General features: G+C 46.5%; 1 protein-coding gene across 2 annotated transcripts; it reads left to right on the forward strand.

The window, feature by feature from the left end:
- The first annotated feature begins 1,509 nt into the window (after positions 1 to 1,509).
- On the forward strand, positions 1,510 to 20,171 carry KATNB1 (katanin regulatory subunit B1). Of its 2 annotated transcripts, XM_061445434.1 has the most exons (19): positions 1,510 to 1,819; positions 4,404 to 4,534; positions 6,786 to 6,903; positions 8,587 to 8,687; positions 9,203 to 9,244; positions 9,903 to 9,986; positions 11,357 to 11,472; positions 11,979 to 12,050; positions 12,322 to 12,472; positions 12,893 to 13,080; positions 13,197 to 13,327; positions 14,285 to 14,335; positions 14,510 to 14,595; positions 15,168 to 15,281; positions 16,249 to 16,398; positions 17,095 to 17,171; positions 17,571 to 17,645; positions 18,345 to 18,461; positions 19,070 to 20,171. In XM_061445434.1, exons 1-19 carry the CDS (start codon positions 1,780 to 1,782, stop codon positions 19,200 to 19,202), a joined length of 1,977 nt encoding a protein of 658 aa, XP_061301418.1. In that variant the 5' UTR covers positions 1,510 to 1,779; the 3' UTR covers positions 19,203 to 20,171. The 2 variants fall into 2 exon arrangements, with proteins under 2 accessions (XP_061301418.1, XP_061301417.1); XM_061445433.1 differs by lacking the exons at positions 17,095 to 17,171; positions 17,571 to 17,645; positions 18,345 to 18,461; positions 19,070 to 20,171 and having other exon boundaries at positions 1,514 to 1,819; positions 13,194 to 13,327; positions 16,249 to 16,459.
- Positions 20,172 to 21,151: the final 980 nt, after the last annotated feature.

Genomic DNA, 21,151 nt, shown 5'->3' on the forward strand with positions numbered 1-21,151 from the left:
CTGAACTTCTTGGATTATGTTAGCTGTCCATTTTAATGCAATAGATATACAAGAGAGCTTTTACAGAGAAACATCCACCCCAACTGCCTGTTTTATTGCAAGAGTAATTTCTCTCCTGTGTTGTTTGTTACGTTTTTAAGAGATGAACACAGTGTTAAGACCAGAAGCCAATACAGCTCATTATGCCTATGCAGCTAATGGGCTGCAGTGTTTGGCACCCATCACAGCAAATGCCGAGGTCTGCTCAGGCCTCCCAGCTCCCAGTTTTGGAGCTGTGAGATGTTTCATGACAGCATGTTGTCCAAGCCATCTGACAGCAGCAGCAGCCTATTTTACAGCACCACCATTTCTGACATCTCTGCACCCCTCCATGAGTGCTTGGCTGGCAGGGCAACCTAGAGCAGATACAAACAGGCCAGGGAAGGAGATTGCTCACAGTTCCCTCTTGCAGATAAAGAGGTATTCAGATAAGAAGGGTTCAGATAAGAATGCCCTACTGAAAAGGATCATCAGGGATTTCAGGAAAGCCAAAAAAATGTCCAAATCAGAAGAACTGTGAACTGGTGAAGGACTAAGGGACCTCAGAGAACTGGGGAAAAGGGAAACCCTAAGGTCTCTAAACAAAAAGGAAAGGGAGAAGGGGGAGGAAGAAAGGGAGGGCAGGGGGAGTAAAAAGAAGGGGGTGAAAGATAAAAAGGGGGGCAGAAAAGGGGGGAGGAAAGCAAAGAGAAGGGGGGGAGAGGGAAAGGGATGGGTGAGAAGATGGAAAGAAAAAGGAGCAAGCAAGCCTGTGGTTATGAACTCATCAGTGTTAGCTTAACACCAGAATAAATTCATTTAGAATCCTTTTACAGCCACCAGAGACATAGCTGCTGCCAAAAATGTTAATGCATACTATCAAGGACTCACATCAAAATAATTTTATTTAGTAACTGGCTTGAGAGACAAGGGAAGCATGGAAGTGGCAAGACTGCACCCCTGCCAGGCTGAAAGCACCCAGCACGACTGCCTCAGGGGGAAAACCCACCCGAGGCTCCGGTGGGCCTGACTCGACGTGCAGCAAGAGTCAGAGGAGCTGGTGCCAACATTACCCGGCAAACAACCCCAGAGAAAAGAGACTCGGGAGCTCAGCTCCCGCCAGGGCCCTGCCTGTGACATCCGGCGAGGGGAACCGCCTCCTAGGGACACACTGGCCACAGCCATAAGGCACAACCACCGGCGACCCCTGAGGTAGAGGGCCTGGGAAGGACCTCTGGGGAGCCCCTTCCGAAGCCCCGGGCTAAGGGACCGCTGCAACTCCCCCGACGGCCGAGGCGCGGCAGCACTCACCCAGCTCCCCTTAGGGGAACCTCAAAATGGCGGTCCTACAGAACCAGTGCACCGCCCTGCCTCATTGGCAGTGCTTAAAAGGCTCCGCCAAGAAACTGTGCTGCGATTGGTCATCCGCTTTGCTGTCGCTATAGCAATCACCCTTTCCTCAGCTCCTATTGGTTTCCACAGCTGCGTGTGGAAACTTGGCAACGGCGCGGCGAGGCCTTGGCTCGCGCCCCGCCCCTGCCCTCTCTGCCGCCGCGGCGCGGCCTTCCCGCCGCTGGGTCCAGCGCGCTGGGGCCTCCCCAACCCCTGCCGGCGCCTTTGTTTGGCCTCCAGACGGCCGGGGCAGCACGGGCGCATGGCCCGGCCGCGGTAGGACGCGGCGGCAGAGAGGCGACCCGGGTGGGCGGGGGACCCTCGCCGGTCGGAGGAGGGCCCATCGGACCGGCCTCGCCGAGCAGAGCCATGGCCGAGGCCGTCGCCACTAAGACGGCGTGGAAGCTGCGTGAGTGTGCCCGGGTGCCCGCCCGAGGGAGGGCGGGGAGGCTGCCCCAGCTGGAAGGGGGGTGGAGGAAGAGGCTTGTGATAGGAACCGGCTAATCCCTGCCTCGGGTGTGGGTGCCCCGGCCTCTTCCCAGCGCGCTGACTGGAACCTTTTAACTTCCAGAAATCCCTTTTGAAAGCACAGCTGCACAGTGGAACAGCTTAGGACCTCGTCATGTCTGTTTGCAAAGGCTGACAGCCTGTGTTTTCCTGATGAGGTGCTGTTCTGGGTAGCCCCACATGAGTAGCACAGTACAAGAACAACTAAGGGAGGCGTGGAGTCCACCTCAGAGCCCAAGTCACAGCGGGGAGTTGCCTCGGTGGCTCGTTGGCCTGGTTGGGGCTGCCCTTCACTGCTGCTCACTTGTGACAGCACAGCAGGTGACTGAGCTCTTTGCTGCGGGAGCGGTGAGGTGAGCTCTGCAGGGCCAGTATGTCTCATCTCTTGTATGTACTTTGTAAGAGACCGTAATAGTCCGCTGGTTTACATCTCTTATTTTCCTCAGAAGGAGCAGTAAGTGGTTGCTGGCTATGCATTTCTAGCTGCTTCGCTAGTCACTGATGGGTTATTCCATAGGGGCTGTTGCGGAATGCTTGGAAGCAACGGGAAGAGTTCAAAAGTGTGTGCTTTAAATAAGTGACTTTGAGTCTTGAAGTTGCCTAGCAGAAATACAGTACCCTTGGCTGGTAATACATTAAGGGAGCTGAGGTAATTGACTTCTTCAATTTCCTACTTTTTAGAGCAGAAAGCCAATTTGCCGTGTTATCTTTCCAGCCCTGAAACTCCTGCAGTTACCGAAAAAGCAGAAAGCTGATCGATCTCCATTCTCCTTAAGTGGGCTGAAGTTCTTGATCTTCATTTTTTGCTAGGCTCTGCCCCATTTTAGCATCCTCTTTAGAGCAAGAAGCATTCTGAACGTTAGGAATGTTTTGGTGATGCTAATTAGGAACTTTGTATGACTGAGCTGGTGGGTGGTATCTGGTGATGAATACTTCATTAACAAAAACCTCTGTGGGTTTAAGGAAACAGGCATTTTGCTGGGAGTGGATGAAGCTGTCTGGTCACAGCTGGAATCATCAGGCTGTAACATGGCTTTTATGAACAGAGGGTTGAATGCTTCAACAATGACTCTTACATGTAAAATATATTATTAAAAATGAGATCAAGAGGAGGAAAGCAGCAGAGGTGCTGACAGTGCTCTCAGCAGCAACACCGAGCAGCTGTCCTTTCAATTTTAACTAATGGGTTGCTCTATTAATACTAATTGTACTGTTTGTTCCTTCAAGTCTTTGTATACATCCATACTTTAGCACTGTCATATGGAAGATAGGTCTTTCAACACAATACAAGCATATTTTGTCCTTCTCATGTAATTTATGATCCAGTTACCTTTGTCATTTGAAAGGTGTTTCTCCAGCTAAAGTGACAATTGTGCGGTTTTGCTTTCAAAAAAGCACTCTGAGAGCTTGAGATCAAAGTACCTGTAATTATTATTGCAGCCATCTAATATTCTTTTGGATTAGTGTTGCATGTAGAGTAATCAAATTGCTCCTCCCAGCAAAAACAGTCCAAACAAAAGCTGAATTGATTGTCTTTTCACAAACAAGTTTTGTGACTATTAGGCATGCAAATCCTGTGAACTTTCAGAGAACTGTAAGCGGCAGAAATTGGTAAAGACATCTGCCAAAAGCTCTTCCAGAAATTTGAGTGAGTTTAGAAAACCACTGTGAAAATCAGATGTCTAAGCAAAAATGCTAGTTTGTCTTCTCCTTTGCTCCTAACTTGTTTGGAATGAGGCCTCCTTAGAGCTGTGTCATTGTGAAGCCCTCTCAGTGCCAAAACTTCCCCTCAGCCTCCAGTTTTTGAACCGCCTTTTAGTATCAGTCCCATTTGTTCTTTCGTGCCCCTTGGGATATGTATTCATCCTTCCTTTGTCACAGTTTCGCATGCTGCATTGCTAAGTTTCACCTGTGATATGCAGTGGGACAGTAGCAAAGCCTCCGCCAAAGCTGGGAAAAGGGAGCTCCACCTACCCCTGCTGCTGAGTCTGGCTTTTTTTTTTGTGTAAGGTAACAAACTACACTGCTGCTAATCTGCCAGTTCCTCTCAGGTTGGACAGTGCTGCTGCTTTCTAGACCAGGATTAGAAGGCTGTTCTCAAGATGACTCTGGCTGCTGCATATTCTTGCAGCTTCTCAGACACCTCTGCTTACCTAGACCCACTTGGGATACTGAAGGTAAAGCAGCTTCTGTGAGCAGCTTGCCACAGTTGAGCTTCAAGGCTGCCAAGCTGCTGCTAGTGAGAGAAGATGCTTTTTGTAAGCCAAGTGAGCACTGGAGTTGTGAAGCTTGGTCAGCAGATGACTTGCCCACAACAGGCAGAACCAGGGAGGGCTGTTTCAAGCAAGATAATAGTGTGACTTCTTATCTGAACAGTGAGCTGCTGCAGCTTGTCCAGGGGAAACTGGAAAATTTTCCTGAAAGAAGAGTATTTTTTTTTGGAGGGATGGGATGAAAATTGTCATAACTGTTTGCTTTTTGTCCAGATGAGATCACAGCTCACAGCAGCAATGTATCCTCACTAGTCCTGGGCAAAACCTCAGGCCGGCTGCTGGCAACTGGAGGAGATGACTGTCGGGTCAACATATGGTCAGTTAACAAGCCCAATTGCATCATGGTAAGAACAGGCCTGTCTTCATCTTGTGGGGGATGGGAATATTAATTCTGAGGTACAGAGGGTGGGGAATGAGGGGGAAGATTGTTGGATTGTGGCTTCTGGGACTTGTGAAGAGAGTTTACCATGCAAAGACTGGATTCTAGCTAAAGATAGGGACAGAATTCAGTAACTGATGAGACCAGTGCTCCAGAGAGGGCTGGGATGCCTGGCTTCTTCAGCTGGGCCAGTGCTTGCCCAGATAATGAATACTGTGCCTTTTGTTACAGGCTACAGGTAATAAAATGCAGAGTTTTATATGAGATCAGCTAGTTTGAAAGTGCCAGCTGCAGGGCCCAGTTTTATACCCTGGAATTTGCCCTCACAGCAGGAAACATCCCCAGCAGGATGTGTTCCCACCTGTCTGCAGTCACTAATTGTCAGCACAGAATTGTCTGTAGGCTGGGGAATAGTGCTGGGCACAGCATGTTAGAAAGAGCAGGATTACCCCGGTTGTGATCACTAAAGCAACCAGAAATCAGTTTAACAGGTGTCTATCCTGCATGGCATTTGCTTTGAGTGGGTGTTGTCTTTAGCCAGTGTCCCTTATCACTTATTTAATTAACACCACAATGGTGTTGCATTATGGATTTTATTTCTTTAGCCAGCGTAAACTTTGTTATGAAGCAACTGGGGAAGTAGGATCAAAGAGGCTAAAAGGTGAATGTGTCTACTTTATTTTCCCATTCATTTACTATGTAAAGGGATTGAAATGGGTGCAAAAGGATTTGCTCGCCTTTGGCAGTGCTGTGCTGCTTGCAAAGCTGTAGTAAAGCTGTAGTAAAGCTGTGTCTTCCCAGCCCTTGGTGGTGGCATGGCAGTAGTTTGAAACTAGAGTATTGCCTTCCCTGAGAAGGTTGAAGGACTTGAGTGTCTGTACCCATTCTGTGGGAGCAGAGAGCTGTGCCTCTCCTGCACTTCTTGGGAGCCACAGATGTTGGAAGCTGGTGTGTCTGAGAGCAGGGGCTGGCTGGAGCTGCTGAGCGTTTGTGCCATTCTTGTATATCAAAAGAATCTTGATTTTTGGGGGTTGTGCTTTATATTTTGTCCTCTGAATTTTATTTTTAGTCTTTATATTATGATTCCATATGTTTACATATTGGGAAAGAGGATGAAGGGGAACTTTTCAAGTAGCACTGCAATTTGATTCCAGTTTGAGCTGTCTTACTAAGCAGTGACATTTGCAGCAGTAGAGTACGTAGAGGATTGCATATGAAATCCTAAAAAAGCCCCATCAGAACAGGAAGCTTCCAGCTGGTGCTCCCAGTATGTTCACTCTGTATATGTGTGAGAGCTGGCTAGCTTAGCTATTTAAAAAGATCTGTTTGAGGATGGAATAAAGCATAAAATATTGCTTAATTGACAAGTAAAAAGAGTAGTTGTATTTGTTTTCTAAAGCTCATTTTAAATATTCTTGTGTTCTAATTAAATACTGGCCTTTTTAAAATACCTAATTTGGAAGCTTTTTAGATGTCAAGTTATACTTCAGTAGTAGCACCACGTTATCAATGTGACACCCCTTCTGGCAGCAATACTGGAGCTCCTTGTTTATGGGAAGGTTTTGAAGCAACCCTGCTTGTGCTCTTGCTTTAATTTTGTAACTGGCTCATGACACTTTGTGACCCAGTTAGAATGAACACCTTGCTGTTGTTTTTGCCCAGCATAATTGTTATAATGTGTGTGTCAACGTTGTGTGGGCATGCACACTTGATGTTTAAATACCCTTGTCTCTGTTGATGCATCCTTTCAAAATTAGTCAGTGTACACCAGAAAGTGAGATGATGTGGAAGATACATGCATGGTTCTATATGCAGTGATGGTCATAGAGAATTACAGAATCACAGTCTGATTTGTGTTGGAAGGGACCTTAAAGCTCATGCAGTTCCAACCCCGTGCCATGGTCAGAGAACACCTTCCACTAGACCAGGTAGCTCCAAGCCCTGTCCAACCTGGCCTTGAACACTGCCAGGGATGGGGCAGCCACAGCTTCTCTGGGCAACCTGTGACAGGGTCTTCTTCCTGAGGTGTCATCTGAATCTGTCCCCTGTCAGTTTAAAGTTGGTCTTTAGGGTGTTCTATCATAGTGGTAGCTGATGTGAAAAAAGGAGTAGGTGCAGCCAGGTGGTTCTAACTCATGGATAAAGACATGAACAATGCCATTATGGACAGGGCTGTGTCAGTAGCTGTTGATGGTGACTTGTGGTTTTCTTTGCAGAGCTTGACAGGCCATACATCGCCCATTGAGAGCCTACAGGTCAATACGAGTGAGAATCTCATTGTTGCAGGGTCCCAGTCAGGGTCCATTCGAGTTTGGGACCTGGAAGCTGCCAAAAGTATGTTTCCATGAGTTCTGTTGATGCATGCTTTTTTAACATCCTTATGCTTAATACATATGGTAACCCAAAAGGTTCCTAACTTATGAAGGAACAAGAGCCTGGCATTGCTTTCATCTTAATTTCCATCCTTCTTACAGAGCTTTTATGCACTTCCTACTGAGGCTGTGGAGCTGTGTATGCACACTCAAGCAGAAATTTGTACATGTGTTGTGGAGACTGATCCAAGGAGCTAGTTTCTAGCACTGACTCAAGTGTGTTGAGATTTATATCCCAGATGAGTTTCCATGCATGTGTAGAGTAACTAGCATATAGAATTTGTATTTAGACTCTCAGCTTAAAATTGATTTTGGATCCTTTTAAGGTTGACAGATTGGAAGTTTTAAGTATATTAAGTTCTGACAAGTACAGGAATCCCTCACTTACTGACCCCTTGTTCTAATTCTTAGGTTCTAACTTTTCTTTTTTTCCTCAGCTGATTCTTCTCCTCTTCAATTCTTGCATGAAAGATGTAATTTTTAATAAATCATAAAAGCCATGAGCTCATCGAGCTCTGATCCTTTAAAGGCCAACTGTTGAGTCATGCTTTATTTATTGCATTTTTCTCAAATCCTAGAACAAGTTTGCAAAGGAATCATGCATCTCTTGAATGCATTCTAGCAGGAATCCGTAAAATGACTCACTATTTCGTATAGGTTGGTATTTGTTCATAGAAAGAGTATGTAATGAAGATAGACTTTCACTGGCTGCGCTAAGAAGGCAGACAGCAGGTGGCATAAATAATAAAAAACTGCTTTTGCAATTCAAACAGATAAAGTCAGTTCAGTAATAAACTAGTTTGGCTCTACAAGTGCAGAGTAGCTGAGGTGGCTGAATTTATTAGGACACCTATGAGCCAGTGTCTGTGCAAATGACCACTCTGGCTCAGTTCATTTCTGCTAGGGGAGTCATCAAACTGTTCCAGATGGCAGATGGTGGAGAGAGGTTGTCCTTGTTATTATCTGTGCAATTTTTCTTCCTCGAGTCTCTGCTTTCAGAGATATGGTATTCCAGTTCTACTGGTCCTTTCTGACTGCCAGAATTAGAAGGGGTGTTACTTGGTTGATAACTTGCTGAAACCCTGTGATCATTCCTCTCTTGCTTCTCAACTGTTCTTTCCCAGTCTTTGGAATGCTTTTTGCAAGGAGCAATTGAAGAAGTCCAAGGAGAGTATTGGAACCTGAGAGACGGAAGTCAGGCTTGTGCCTGGATGGGAGTGCAGAGTCCTGGAAAGGGTCTTTCCGAACAATGCAGATAACCAAATGTCCCTTTCACTTCCTGACTAAAACTGTTGCCCCCTCCCTTACCCTGTTCTGCTCTTAGTGTAACAGGAGGAAAGATAAGCTGCCTAGAAGCTGCCTCAGAGCGTGGCTTTTCAGTTTTATTTTCAGCGTGGAGGCCTCTGGAGTTTTATTCATAATTTCTACACCTAAGGACAGGACTTTCATTAGGGTTATTGAACATCAGCCCTCTATTGCTGTTTCTTTGCATTGCAAGTGCAAGGTTGGAAATGTTTCCGTAAAATAGTGTATACCATATGTAACATGTCTAATGTATGGCTAAACTTCTGCATGGTGTCTGGGGGAAATGATCTACTAAATATTTGCTCCCTATTCCTTCTTGCTCTGCTGCTTCTTTTCCCAGTTCTTCGATCCTTACTTGGTCACAAAGCAAATATCTGCAGCCTTGATTTCCATCCTTATGGAGGCATTGTGGCATCTGGCTCTTTGGACACAAACATTAAGGTAAAACCCATACTCTCCTAGAGGTTGCCCTCTTTCCTTGGAGTATGTTTTGAAAAGTGCCAGAATGTGCTTTGGGCCAAGCTGTTGGTAGGTGCTGCACATCATCATTTCCATGTCTGTGGGCAGGCGAATTTGTGCTTGTGAAATCTATACGTGTGTGTTTGCAAAGGCAGTGTGACTCCTGTGCTGTCAAATGTGGCTCATGGTGCCAGCCAAGTGCTGGGTGTCACCAAGCACAGATGTCTTGATTGCTGTGGATTGCACCTGCTTCATCATGCTCATCCTAGACTGTAGGAATCAAGCTTCTGTAGTAAGAAATAGCTTATAGAAGTGATTCTCACTTGGGGAATTGGGTTAGGAAATACCCCTAAAGCAAACAGGGGTTCAACAGCCCCTTCAGTGTTTTCATTCTGTAGTATCATATCAGCTTGGTTACAGGGAGAGCTTGTTACCAGACTCTTGGGCTGCCTGCTACTGGTCTAAATATATCTTTTGTTTGCTTTTCTTCCATGTAGCTCTGGGATATGAGAAAAAAAAACTGTGTCTTCAGGTACAAGGTAAAATGCTTCATTAGTTTTCAGGCAAAGAGTGGGGAAAGATTTATACTGAGAACTTGTGAACAAACTTTAAAGTGATTATGTGCAGTTAATTCTCTAGTTTTCCAGTATGAAAATGAGATCTGCACAATTTGTGAAGTGGCCTGGCAAACCTCTGCAGGCCATTGTGAGCTGCATGGGAGCATGAAATGGACATCATAGGAGTTGAAGTACTCTAGTCTTGTTTGCTTTAGTGCGGGATGGAGAGCATCCATGAGTGTTATTTATACTGTGACTGGTATTACCATGCAAGTCCACCCTGCACCAGGATGGTTCTATTCTTGGGGCTTTTTTCATCCCAAAGGACTTGCTGTATATTTTTTAATTTAGGAAACAATTTAGTGGAACAACATTTCTATGTGATCACCCATAAATCTGTGTAATTTTAAATTGTTTCTGAATAAGTCAGATCTGTATTTACCATACTTAAAGTGTTGCCAGAAATGTCCACATTCATTTAGTGTGGGTGACTGTTCAGTGGTGTGTGAGCTGTGGACTCTCTGAAACAGTCAGTTGATTTTATTGTATAGTATAGAATTAAAAGCCGAAAGCCAGAATTCCTTCAAAAGGAAGGTGGGGGGGGGGAAGATTAAAATACTATTTGTTATTCTCATTTTAGGGTCACACAGAAGCAGTTCGATGTCTCCGGTTTAGTCCTGATGGGAAGTGGTTAGCCTCTGCTGCTGATGATCACACTGTGAAGGTAATTTATTGTGACACCTGCTTATGTGCTTGTGGTGCATAGGAATGCTGGGATCATCTTTTACCAGGCATTACCAGCACTCACTCATAAACACTTTTAGTTAATTAAGCAGCTGACTGAGCCCTGTGGCTTTGCAAGAACCAGTCTGTTTATGAGGATCATGTCCAGTGGCCCACAACATCCAGAAGAGAGCCGTATGTGTTGCAGTGCACTTATCCAACAGACATCTTGGCACTATGCGCATGAAAATTCAAGTTTTGGTGGTGGTGCAAGTTGTGAGACATGAACATTGGCCTCAGTTTTGTCAATAGTTGTTACAGAATGAGTTGCCCACAGCACATTACTTCACCATACCAGTTTTTGCTCTGCTTAATGAATTCACTAGGAGTGTGTTACCATACATAGATTTGGGTTGGAAGAGACCTTGAAGTTCATCCAGTTCCAACCCCCTGCCACGGGCAGGGACACCTTCCACTACACCCGGTTGCTCCAAGCCCTGTCCAACCTGGCCTTGAGCACTGCCAGGGATGGGGCAGCCACAGCTTCTCTGGGCAGCCTGTGCCAGGGCCTCAGTACCCTCACAGGAAAGAACTTCTTCCATATATCCAACTTAAATCTCACCCTTTTTCAGTTTAAACCAATCACCCCTTGTCCTATCACTACAGTCCCTGATGAAGAGTCCCCTCTCCTTCATCTTTGTGTAGCCCCCTTCAGGTACTGGAAGGCTGCTCTGAGGTCTCCCTGCAGTCTCGCTCGACTGAACAGGCCGAATTTTCTCAGCTTGTCTTCATGTCACATACATTGCACATGATTATCTGCCTGAAAATTGCTGTTGGGACTGAGCAGAAAAGTATCAAGTGAAACAGTGACTTCAGTTGTTTCAGTTGTAGTATGGAGGACTGTGGGCAAAGGACTGGTTTTTGTTTTCAGCTTCACATGAAATAACCTGATCAGTCGTTTCACTCTGGATTTTTCAGTGGTGGCTAATGCTAAGGGATTCAGAGCTTTGGGCTTTCTGTCTGCTTTTGAGATATAATCTGTGAGGACAGGAGAATCTGCTGTATTTTATGCCAGTCTCTAAATATAAATCAGAAACTTCTAGAGGACAAATGAAAAATTTAGAAGAAAATGCCAGGAAAAAAAGAAAAAAAAAAAACCAACCAAACACAAAAACAGACAAACAAACAAAACAAACAAACCAGACAAAAAGCAGATTCTAATGACTGGGATTGTACTCCTTCCCTGAGCATTGAGTCTGTTCCTGGAGGGGAAGAAGCATTAGAAGGTTACCAGTACAAGGAAACCTGAAGTGTATTGGAATTCTCTAGCATGAAGTCCTTTCAAGAGTCTCTTTTCTTTCTTTCTTCCAGCTTTGGGATCTGGTGGCTGGGAAGCTAGTGTTTGAATTTACAGAACATACTGGCCCAGTAAACGTTGTTGAATTCCATCCCAATGAATACCTTTTGGCATCTCGTAGCTCTGACAGGTATGTAACGAGAGGGAGAAGGAAGGGAATAGTGTATGTCTGTTCCCTTTCCTGCTGCCCTTCCTTTTAGCAATGTGGAAAATAGGAATCTCACACAACTTAAACGTACCATTGCAAGAGCCTGACATCTAGCCAGCAGCACATCACATCTGTGATGTGAAACACATGGAGGTATTGTCTTCTCGTGCAAAATTGGTGGCCCTCTCTACCGCACCAGAAAACAGTGCTATAGCCTCAAGCCTCTCACTAGTCCAGCTGACATACTGAACAGCCTGTTCAGTTAGCAGGCTGTCCTCTTAGATCTGGATGAACAGTAAATACCTATTCATGTCTAGAGCCTCTAAGCATCTGTGGCTGTATTATGGATCTTAGCTCGACTGGCCTTCTGGGCAGGGTCATTATACGTGCATGACAGCAAAAGCCATTCTAGCAGTTTGTGCAATTCCAGATCCTACTGCAGATCTCTAGAGGGATGAGTGATGATTTTTATTCTGTTCTGTGTACAGGACTGTTCGGTTCTGGGACTTAGAGAAGTTTCAAGTGGTGAGCTGTATTGAAGAGGAGGCTACTCCTGTCAGGTATATTAAATTCCTACTGCAGTGTCCAAAGCAGAGACTGAAGTGTGGGTAAACGGAGGATTTCCTGAAAGAGACTTTACTGGGGAGAAGTTTGGGCAGCTGGAGATGTTGCCCAGGCCCGCCAGATTGCACATCTGAATACCAGATTGATAAGCTTATTGTTAGACACATAGCTGGAGGTGTTCAATGAAGACAGGGATACAGCCCTAGGGTCACTGTGAAAACGCTGGAAGATTGTATATGCCTAATTTTCCATCTGCCTTCCTCCCAGGTGTGTGCTTTTCAACCCAGATGGCTGCTGCTTGTATAGTGGCTTCCAGGATTCCCTGCGTGTGTACGGCTGGGAACCAGAGCGCTGTTTTGATGTGGTCTTTGTGAACTGGGGAAAAGTAGCTGATTTATCTGTTCGCAACAACCAGCTGGTAAGCCACTGCTTCTGAAGAGGGGGCAGGCAGCTGCAAAAGACAAAATCCTCCTGCCTCCTTTCAGGCCTTAAAGGTTCTATCAGACTGTAAGCAGCCAGGGCTTGCCACGTGCCTAGCACTTAGACAAAGATTGTGTGCTTTTGCTTTGAGCAACGTCGTGCTCCACTTTGTCTCTCTTTGGCTTCCGGAGGAAAGAACTGGAGCTTGGTTTGACCAGTATTTAGAAACTATGCTTGTCAAAAGTCTTACTACAGCCTTTTGTAAAACACTGGCAGCTTCAAATTGAAAAAGCCAAAGCAGCTAACTGGGAAATTCTCAAACAGTTGTGCAGGGTCACTGCGTCATGCCTGCTCTGAAAAAGGCTCAGGGTGTGCACCCTGTTCCCTTGTGAGTTACCTTGGTCTTTTGTCTCTACAGATAGGTGTTTCCTTTGCACAAAGCACAGTCTCTTCCTTTGTTGTGGATCTCAGCAGAGTCACAAAGTCGGATTCTATTCCTCATGGGCTAATCAAGGATGATGAGCCTCTTGTGCCACCTACCCCTACAGGGTCCTCCTTTCGCCGCATCTATGACAGGCCCTCAACTAGCTGCAGCAAGCCACAAAGGTAGGGAATCTACTAGCTTGTTGTATTTCAAGATTTTAAGGAAATGCAAGCTTGGTGCTTTCTCTCTGGCAGAGTCCATATGACTTGCTCTGACAGCATCTCTTTTTCCACAGTAGAGTGAAGCATAACTCAGAGAGTGAGAGGCGCAGTCCCAGCAGTGAAGACGACCGGGATGAAAAGGAATCAAAAGCTGAGATCCAGAACCCAGAGGATTACAATGAGATCTTCCAGCCCAAGAATGCTATATGTCAGTACCAAGGTTTATTATGCTATTGAATAGTGATTGTATTAGCACTGTGGGTGCTAAACTGGTTCTGTAGAAGTGAGCTTTGGGATACTATTATAGAGGCTTTATCTGTGACTGGGAGAATTTAGGAAATGGCTTTTTTGGACGCTGAACCACAGATGATGTCGGCGAACTGCTAGGAGGTGGCACCTTTACTGGGTACAGTGATGTCTGGTCAAAGCCTGTCTCAGAATCCAGAGCTCCATTGTAAGCATAGATTCACATCCTGCTTTAGGTTGGAAGGGGCCTTAAAGCTCATCCAGTTCCAACCCCTGCCACAGGCAGGAACACCTTCCACTAGACCAGGTTGCTCCAAGCCCTGTCTAGCCTGGCCTTGAACACTGCCAGGGATGGGGCAGCCACAACAGCAAAGCATGCTGCTGCCTTGTTTTGATTAGGGAGGACTACTGTCTTACAGGATCTTTATTAGCTTAGAATTGTGCTATGAATAAAATCAGCAGCCTCCGTTAAAGAAGGAAAGACAAAATGTTCTGTTAAAGCAGAAGTGGTTGTTTAGGAAGCATAGTGCAAGGCCTGTGCCATTTTTATGTGAATGTGAAAAATTAGGTACTCCTTTTAAGGAATTAATAATCATTATTTGAATTTATTTATGTAAATCAGTTTAGCTAGTGGTGGTGGTTTTTTTTTTCATGCAATTTGTTGTGACAGTGCCTTTCTTATGCTTCACACCTCTTCTGCAGCGATGAACTAGTTTCTTATCTCCCATCCATGAAGGCTGAAAGCCTTTGGCTAAACTCAACAATAGTGTCACAGTGTGAAGGAGATAACTGCTTGTCATATTGCTGATTACCCAAATATGTGGAGTTTTGGAGGCCTCTCAGCTCCAAGGTTGACTTATTGCTTATCTGTAGCCTTGGATGCTTCTTTGTTTGTTTATTCTGTTCCCCATCTCTGTAGGTCGCACTCCTCCTCGGAACAGTGAGCCCTTTCCAGCCCCTCCTGAGGATGGTGAGTATGAAAACGACCCCTTGGGGAGAATGGGGTTAATGACCCTTAAAGGTGGGAGAGCTCCACATCTGCAGAAAAGACTACTCGTAATCTAGCTGTACAGAAGCTTTTCTACCAACTTCTCTTGAAAGGAACAATCAGTTTCTGTTTTCTCACTTCTTTCCCTCTTGGTAGAGCCCATAGCTGCAAAGGAAGCAGTGAAGCCCACCCGAGCTCCGGATGTCCAGACATTGTTGCCAAAGCAAGAACTTGTATGTACTGTTTGGTCTGTTAATAGCTGTTCATACCCCCACTGTGAAAAGATACACAAGTGCTAGAGACTTTACAGTTTCTAAGGAAGCAGATTCCTCTACTGAAGAGCAGTAAAAGTGCAGCTTCAGGCTTTGTCCTGCCCTAAGTCTTGCCTGATCAGTAGAATCAAAGGCCAAGCCTCCAACAGGCAATGACTCTATTGCTTCTGTTCACTTCCTGCACTTGCAGTGGTGTTTCTGCTTGCATCTCAAAAGTGGGGCACTCTGAAGAGGACCGAGTGCAGGATATATTATCCTGGCTTCTCTCTCAGCCTTCAGGCTGGCTACAGCCTCTTACCCTGATTTTAGATACCAGTGGCAACTTGGCACTTCTGCTGGGACATCTCTCTGTTCTTTGCAAATCTTAATTACATCTTAGTAGGTACCTGAGAAATACTTCATTGCCTCTTTAAACTGTGCTAGTAAATTGGAGACTGCTTCTGCCTTAGGACCCTGCTGTGGGAAGAAAACAGGTCAGGAAAAAAAGGACATCAGGCTAGGGCCAGAATGCTTCTGATGGAGCTGTTATCCTAATTCTGCAGCCAGTTCAGAGGCCACCAATTGCCTCTTCAGCTGCTTTGACCAGAGCAGAGCCGTTGGTGATTCCTGCAGCCAGAAATGAGCCCATTGGCCTGAAAGCCTCTGACTTTCTACCAGTAAGTATATCTGGACAAAAGAAAAGTTTCTGGCTGGTGTCTGTTTTGGGTGGCATCAGAAAGGGGGTTCTCTGACATGCAGGTGTACTGGGTGCTTTCTGCAGCCTGCAGTCCTCAGTACTGAATAAGACCATGTTACTTCCTGTTCATCCGCTGCCCACTTGGTGCCTTTCCCGCCTCACAGCTCCTCTAACATGCAGTTCCTGTGGAATCAGCAACTCCAGATTGCTGGACACAGTCCCCATTGTGATTGACAGCAGGCTGATGTGAACACAGCAGCATTGATCCACACTCAAAGATTGCGTTATTAAAGCGGAGAACTAGGGATAGGGCTCAGACACTGAACAATTCCATGTGCTAGACAGTGATTCATTTAGAAAATTGGTGTCTGCCATTACACATACATAATTATTTCATAGCAATTTTTTCCTCTTGGAGGCCTCTTGGCCTCTCCTGGGGAGGATATTTCCTGTCCCAGAAATGGAGAAGGACTGGAGGATCCTTATGAATTCAAACTCGAATTGTGAGCAAAGGAAGTGGTGGTTCCAGCAGGGCTTAGCAGGAATCAAACTGAGAGGCTAATAAATGGTGTGAGATTTATAATTGTAATAACATTCAGCTGAATGTTTCACATGAAAAATAGGGCGTGTGTGAAAATATTTCTTCATCAAAATATGTTGGTTTTGGAAACCTCCTTTTAATTAACTTTTTTTAAAATTTTGAGAGTTTCTCCAAAGCTTCAAACATATTTGTGACTGATGTAGTAGAAAAGGCAGAAGAGAAGTAACTTAGATCAGAACAAATTGAGCATTTCAATTTCAAAATGGTTTTAAAACCGTCTTGAAGGAAGTCAGTATTTGCTGGGACTCTCTACACCAAAACCAGCTCTCACCTACGCCAAGGAAAGCTCCTACTTTTCTGTGCCACCTTGCTCTATTATTGCTGCTCCATTGGTGTGTACTTTCAGGCTGTGAAAAACCAAAGCCAGACAGAGCCTGTAGATGAGGAAGCCATTTCCCAGATCAGGAAAGGCCACGAGACCATGTGTGTGGTGCTCGCCAGTCGCCGCAAGAATCTGGACACTGTGCAGGCTGTGTGGAGCTCCAGTGATATCAAGGCAAGGATGTAGAGATACCTATGGCCTGTAAGGCTTGTTCAGCCGGGAGAAGAGGTTTTTGGGGAGACCTTAGAGCAGCTCCAGTGCCTAAAGGGGCTACAAGAAACCGGGAGAGGGGCTTTGGACAAGGGCCTGTAGGGACAGAACAAGTGGGAATGGCTTTAACTTGACAGAGTTCCCAAGATTTCTCCTTGGGAAGAAGTTCTTCCCTGTGAAGGTACTGAGGCCCTGGCACAGGTTGCCCAGAGGAGCTGTGGCTGCCCCATCCTTGGCAGTGTTCAAGGCCAGGGTAGATGGGGCTTGGCACAACCTGCTCTAGTGGAAGGTGTCCCTTCCAGTCGAAGGTGTTGGAACTGGATGAGCTTTAAAGGCTTTTCCAACCCAAGCTAGTCTGTGTTTCTCTGTGATGGGAGCAGCTGAACAGCTCTTCTGCTTGCAGGTAAACAGTTCTGCCTCTTGCACAAAATGCAGGGTCTCGCAGCTTTTGTCCCCAGGCAGAGTGCTGCTGTGTCCCACCTGCACTTGAATGGCCACAAAGAAACATGGAAAACTTTCTCACAAGAGGGTTGTCTTCTCTTCCCTAGTGAGCTCCACATTTCCTCTGCCTTGTTTTTGAAAAGCTGTACTTGATACTAATTGCACTAGCCTAGCCAGTTTGAGCTTTGCACTTGGTGACTTCTTCCCCTTCTCTCCCAGAACTCTGTTGACTCTGCAGTGGCGATCAACGATCTGTCTGTTGTCGTGGACCTCATGAATATTGTCAACCAAAAACCGTGAGTCCTGGGTAGGGGCAGCCCCTGGGATACCCCAGGGGCGTCTGGCTTAGTGTCAGGAGTGCTTCTTTGTACCTGCCTTGTATCCAGTGGACAATGACAGCATGAAATGCATGTGCTTGTAGTCAGATCTGCAAGTCTGCAGCACCAGAGACTGCTGGAGATGCATGGGGCCCTTGCAGTAGGCAAATGGTGCCTCACTTAGAGCTTCATGAAGTGACTGTTGAATCAAAATAAGTCAAAACCTTCCATTTCCCATCACAAGGGGGAGTCAGTGAACTTGCTCAGTAAACTAGAATGCTGCTGCCTGTTTTTTTTTTGCCAGAAAGCATTATTTGTGTCAACTCAGTTTTGTAAAGCTTCATAATCCTGTCTCAGCTTGTGTTTTTTTCTTTTCAGGTCTCTTTGGAAGCTGGATTTGTGTGCTATAGTCCTGCCACAGGTAGAAAAACTACTCCAAAGTAAATATGAAAGGTGAGGCCCCAAAAACATGGTGTATTGGAGGAGAAGGTGGAGATACTCCTAGAATTGCTCCTCTGTGTGTTTTGTAGCTGAAATAACATCCTGAAGACTCACAGCAGATACAGTATAATGCCAATACAACAACTGGAAAAGGGCAATGGAGTTGCCAAGTGTATGGGGGAAGAGTTATGGAAAGTCTGCATGGGCAGGAAGAGCAGGATATTGAGATTCGGTGCAGGTGTATTGGATTGAAAGCAGCTCTGGCAGCCAGGAGGGGTCACATCAGTGTAGAACAAATGTGCTCTGCACACAGATGGGAATGAGGTTGTCGATGTGGAGCAAGAGGAGTGAAATCCTGCATGGGGGTCACTTGGATTGCTTTGAACTTCGTTAGGTGGCAAAAAATATGCAGCCTCGCTTAAGATGGAGTGTCTGCCATTCCAGGTCCCCTCAGCAGGACACCTCTGCTCTGGAGCAGAAAGGTTTTGCTTAGCAGAGAATATGCCAGGACTTTTTAAAGGACTCACTTTGTCAGTCTTGACTGGAACCAAAATGTATGGGTATTTGGCTGGTGCTCTCCTTACCAGGTTCCAGGTGGTGGGTGGGGGTTTGGTTGAGTGGATTGTCCCCATTGACTGGATGTGAGTGACAGCTGTGTGCTGGGAGGACGGGAATGAAACTCAAGTGGGACCTGATTCTCCATTTTTCTAGTTACGTGCAGACTGGCTGCACCTCCCTGAAACTCATTCTCCAGAGATTCCTGCCACTGATCACAGACATCCTCGCTGCACCACCTTCTGTTGGAGTGGACATCACCAGGGAGGAAAGGTGAGGCACTTACCTCCTGCACTTGCTCCCTTTTTTGCCCCAGCCTTTCTCTTCAGTGAGCTTTGCTCCTTGTCATCAAGGCTTTGATACTAGACTGGGCATGCCTGCCCTTTTGTCCGTCAACACCAAACACTCCCGCCATGAGAAAAGACCAAGGACTGCTTTTCTGTCTGTCACTGTGTATTGAGTCATGCCTGAGCAAAGCGTGAGTATTTCAAGAGTAAAACCACCTTGTGGCTTCACCCTCTACCTCACAAGACACATGAGTTGTCAACTGGGCGCTGGATTTCTAGTTCATTCACAGGATAGCTCTGCTCTGAGAAGCTGCCCTCTGAAAACAACACCTCCTTCCTCCCTGGACTTTACTGCCAAAGGGGAAAGGAGGAGTAAAAGAGTCTTTATGTGGATGCCATTCTTTGTTGTCATGAGGATGTGGGCTGAATACATAGTGTTTCTGCAGAGCCATGCTCACATTTTAGCCTCTTCCAGGCTATTTGCAGGGCTTGTGTTTTCTCACCTGCTTATATTGCGTCTTTGGTGCTGCAGGAACAAGCACTTCTCTTCAGCATCTGAGGATTCATGCTGTGTCTGCTTTCTCCCTTTTGCAGGCTTCATAAATGCAAGCTGTGCTACAGGCAGCTGAAAAACATCAGCAGCATCATCAAGAACAAGTCCGGGCTCAGCGGCCGCCATGGTAGTACCTTTCGGGAACTGCACCTCCTCATGGCTGTCCTGGAGTGACAGCCGCCACCTTCCCATGTGCAAATGAAGGTGGCCAAGCTCTCCTTGGTCTGGCTGGATTTCACCACTCTCCATGTGTCCATCTTTGCCCTCACAGTGCAGTAGGGAAGTGGGATCTCACTGGCTGGTTGCCTGCCTAGCCTGGGTGCATTTATGGGCTGGATGGAGGACCTGAGTGGAGTGCATCTGTGCTGCATGAGGGGACCTGCCTGGTGGAGGGCCTCACAAAGCCCTGTAGGGAGACAGCTTCATTTCATCTTTTCATCTCGGCATCAAGCTGTCAGCTCCTCCATCTATGTGATGGCCTTTTGCTGACGGCCATCCAAGCCCACTGTCACATCTTCACCCATGTGTGCTGTTGGCTTACTGGCTCTATGGGTTGGGGCTTGCTGGCCCCTCTCTCTCTGTGCACTGTGCTGCCCACAACAGCATGATGGGGGTTGGAGTGTCCTTTCTCTACAGAAGGACTTCACCTGCCCTGTGGGACTGGGTGTTTGGGCTTCCTTCATCAAACATGAGCCAGGACACCAAGACTCCATGCCTGGGGTAGCTTCAAGGACTTACATTGAGAGGGGGCTTCCTCTTGGCTTCTCAGAAAGCCCTGCTGGCACCCTGGACTGCACAAGCTTAATATCATCAGAATTGCTGGTAACTGAGGTCTATCTGGAGGAGTTAAAATATGTGACTTAAAACAGGATTTCTCATATTTTTACATTTGGGGATAAGGATTTAGGAGGGCTGAGAAACAGAAGCATGTGTCTTTCTATGTCCACTGGACTGCTGTTTTTCCCTGAATAAATGTCTGTCAGAACCTTTCTGTCCCTCTTTCTTTCCAGTGCAGAAAGAGGTTCCTGTTGGTGCTTCCCCTGCTCCTCCCAGCCTGTCTCCTATTTTGTTATACACTGGAGCTTGTTCTCTGGGAAACTGTAACTTATAATGGAGTTTATTAAAAGATTTTTAACTTTTTTTTGTAAGAAGTTGTGTTAAATGCCTGAATCTCTTGAAGCCCTGTTCACCTTGTCATGCCTCCTGGCTGGGAGTGTCCAGGGAAAGTAGGGCTCTGTTCCCTGTGTGTCTCAGGGGGAAGCTGGCCCTTCTCACCGTTCCTGCTGGGAGGCTGGGGTGAGTAAGTGGATGTGGTGAGCAAGCTGGAGAGGCGGCACTGGCTGGGTTTCGCTTGCTGAAAGCCCTGGGGAGGTTTCACTCTGCTGGGTATTTCCAGCCCAGAGAATGTCATTGTTTGTGACTTGTCCTTCTCCCTGGTCTCATACAGAAGTCTTTTCCCCACCTGAGCTCCAGCAGGTCTCAGTGCAGCAGCAGGAGTTTGTCTGTATGGTTTTCTGTGAAGTCCTGAGCTAGGTGCTGGTGTTTGGGGGTGTAGGATACTGTTTTGGGTTCAGATAGTGGGGCCAGCAGGAATCAAAAAGTCTCAAACTGGTTTGGGTTGGAAGGGACCTTAAAGCTCATCCAGTTCCAGCTGCCTGCCACAGGCAGGGACACCTTCCACTAGACCATGTTGCTCAAAGCCCTGTCCAACCTGGCCTTGAACACTGCCAGGGATGGGGCAGCCACAGCTTCTCTGGGCAACCTGTGCCAGGGCCTCACACCCCTCACAGAGAAGAACTTCTGCCTAAGATCTCATCTCAGTGTCCCCTCTGTCAGGTTAAAGCCATTCCCCATTGTCCTGTCCCTACAGGCCCTTGTTCAAAGCCCCTCTCCAGGTTTCTTGTAGCCCCTTTAGGCACTGGAGCTGCTCTAAGGTCTCCCCTTAAGGAGCCTTCTCTTCTCCAGGCTGAACCAGCCCAGCTCTCTCAGCCTGGCTCCAGAGCAGAGCTGCTCCAGCCCTCGCAACATCTCCATGGCCTCCTCTGAACTCACTCCAACAGCTCCACATCTTTCTTGTGTTCTTGACCCAGAGCTGGACTCAGGACTGCAGGGAGTCTCTCCAG

Source organism: Pezoporus flaviventris, unplaced genomic scaffold, assembly GCF_033815535.1.
Source record: "Pezoporus flaviventris isolate CSIRO_AGI_PZ_B2104156 unplaced genomic scaffold, CSIRO_AGI_Pfla_v1 ptg000004l, whole genome shotgun sequence".
Classification (NCBI taxonomy): domain Eukaryota; kingdom Metazoa; phylum Chordata; class Aves; order Psittaciformes; family Psittacidae; genus Pezoporus; species Pezoporus flaviventris.

Bases quoted from the DNA above. Each gene is read 5' to 3' on its own strand.
- KATNB1 (XM_061445434.1), top strand. From the start codon at position 1,780: ATGGCCGAGGCCGTCGCCACTAAGACGGCGTGGAAGCTGC. The intron at 12,473-12,892 runs GTAAGCCACTGC...TTGTCTCTACAG, and splicing joins CTGTTCGCAACAACCAGCTG to ATAGGTGTTTCCTTTGCACA. The intron at 14,336-14,509 runs GTGAGTATGAAA...CCCTCTTGGTAG, and splicing joins TCCAGCCCCTCCTGAGGATG to AGCCCATAGCTGCAAAGGAA.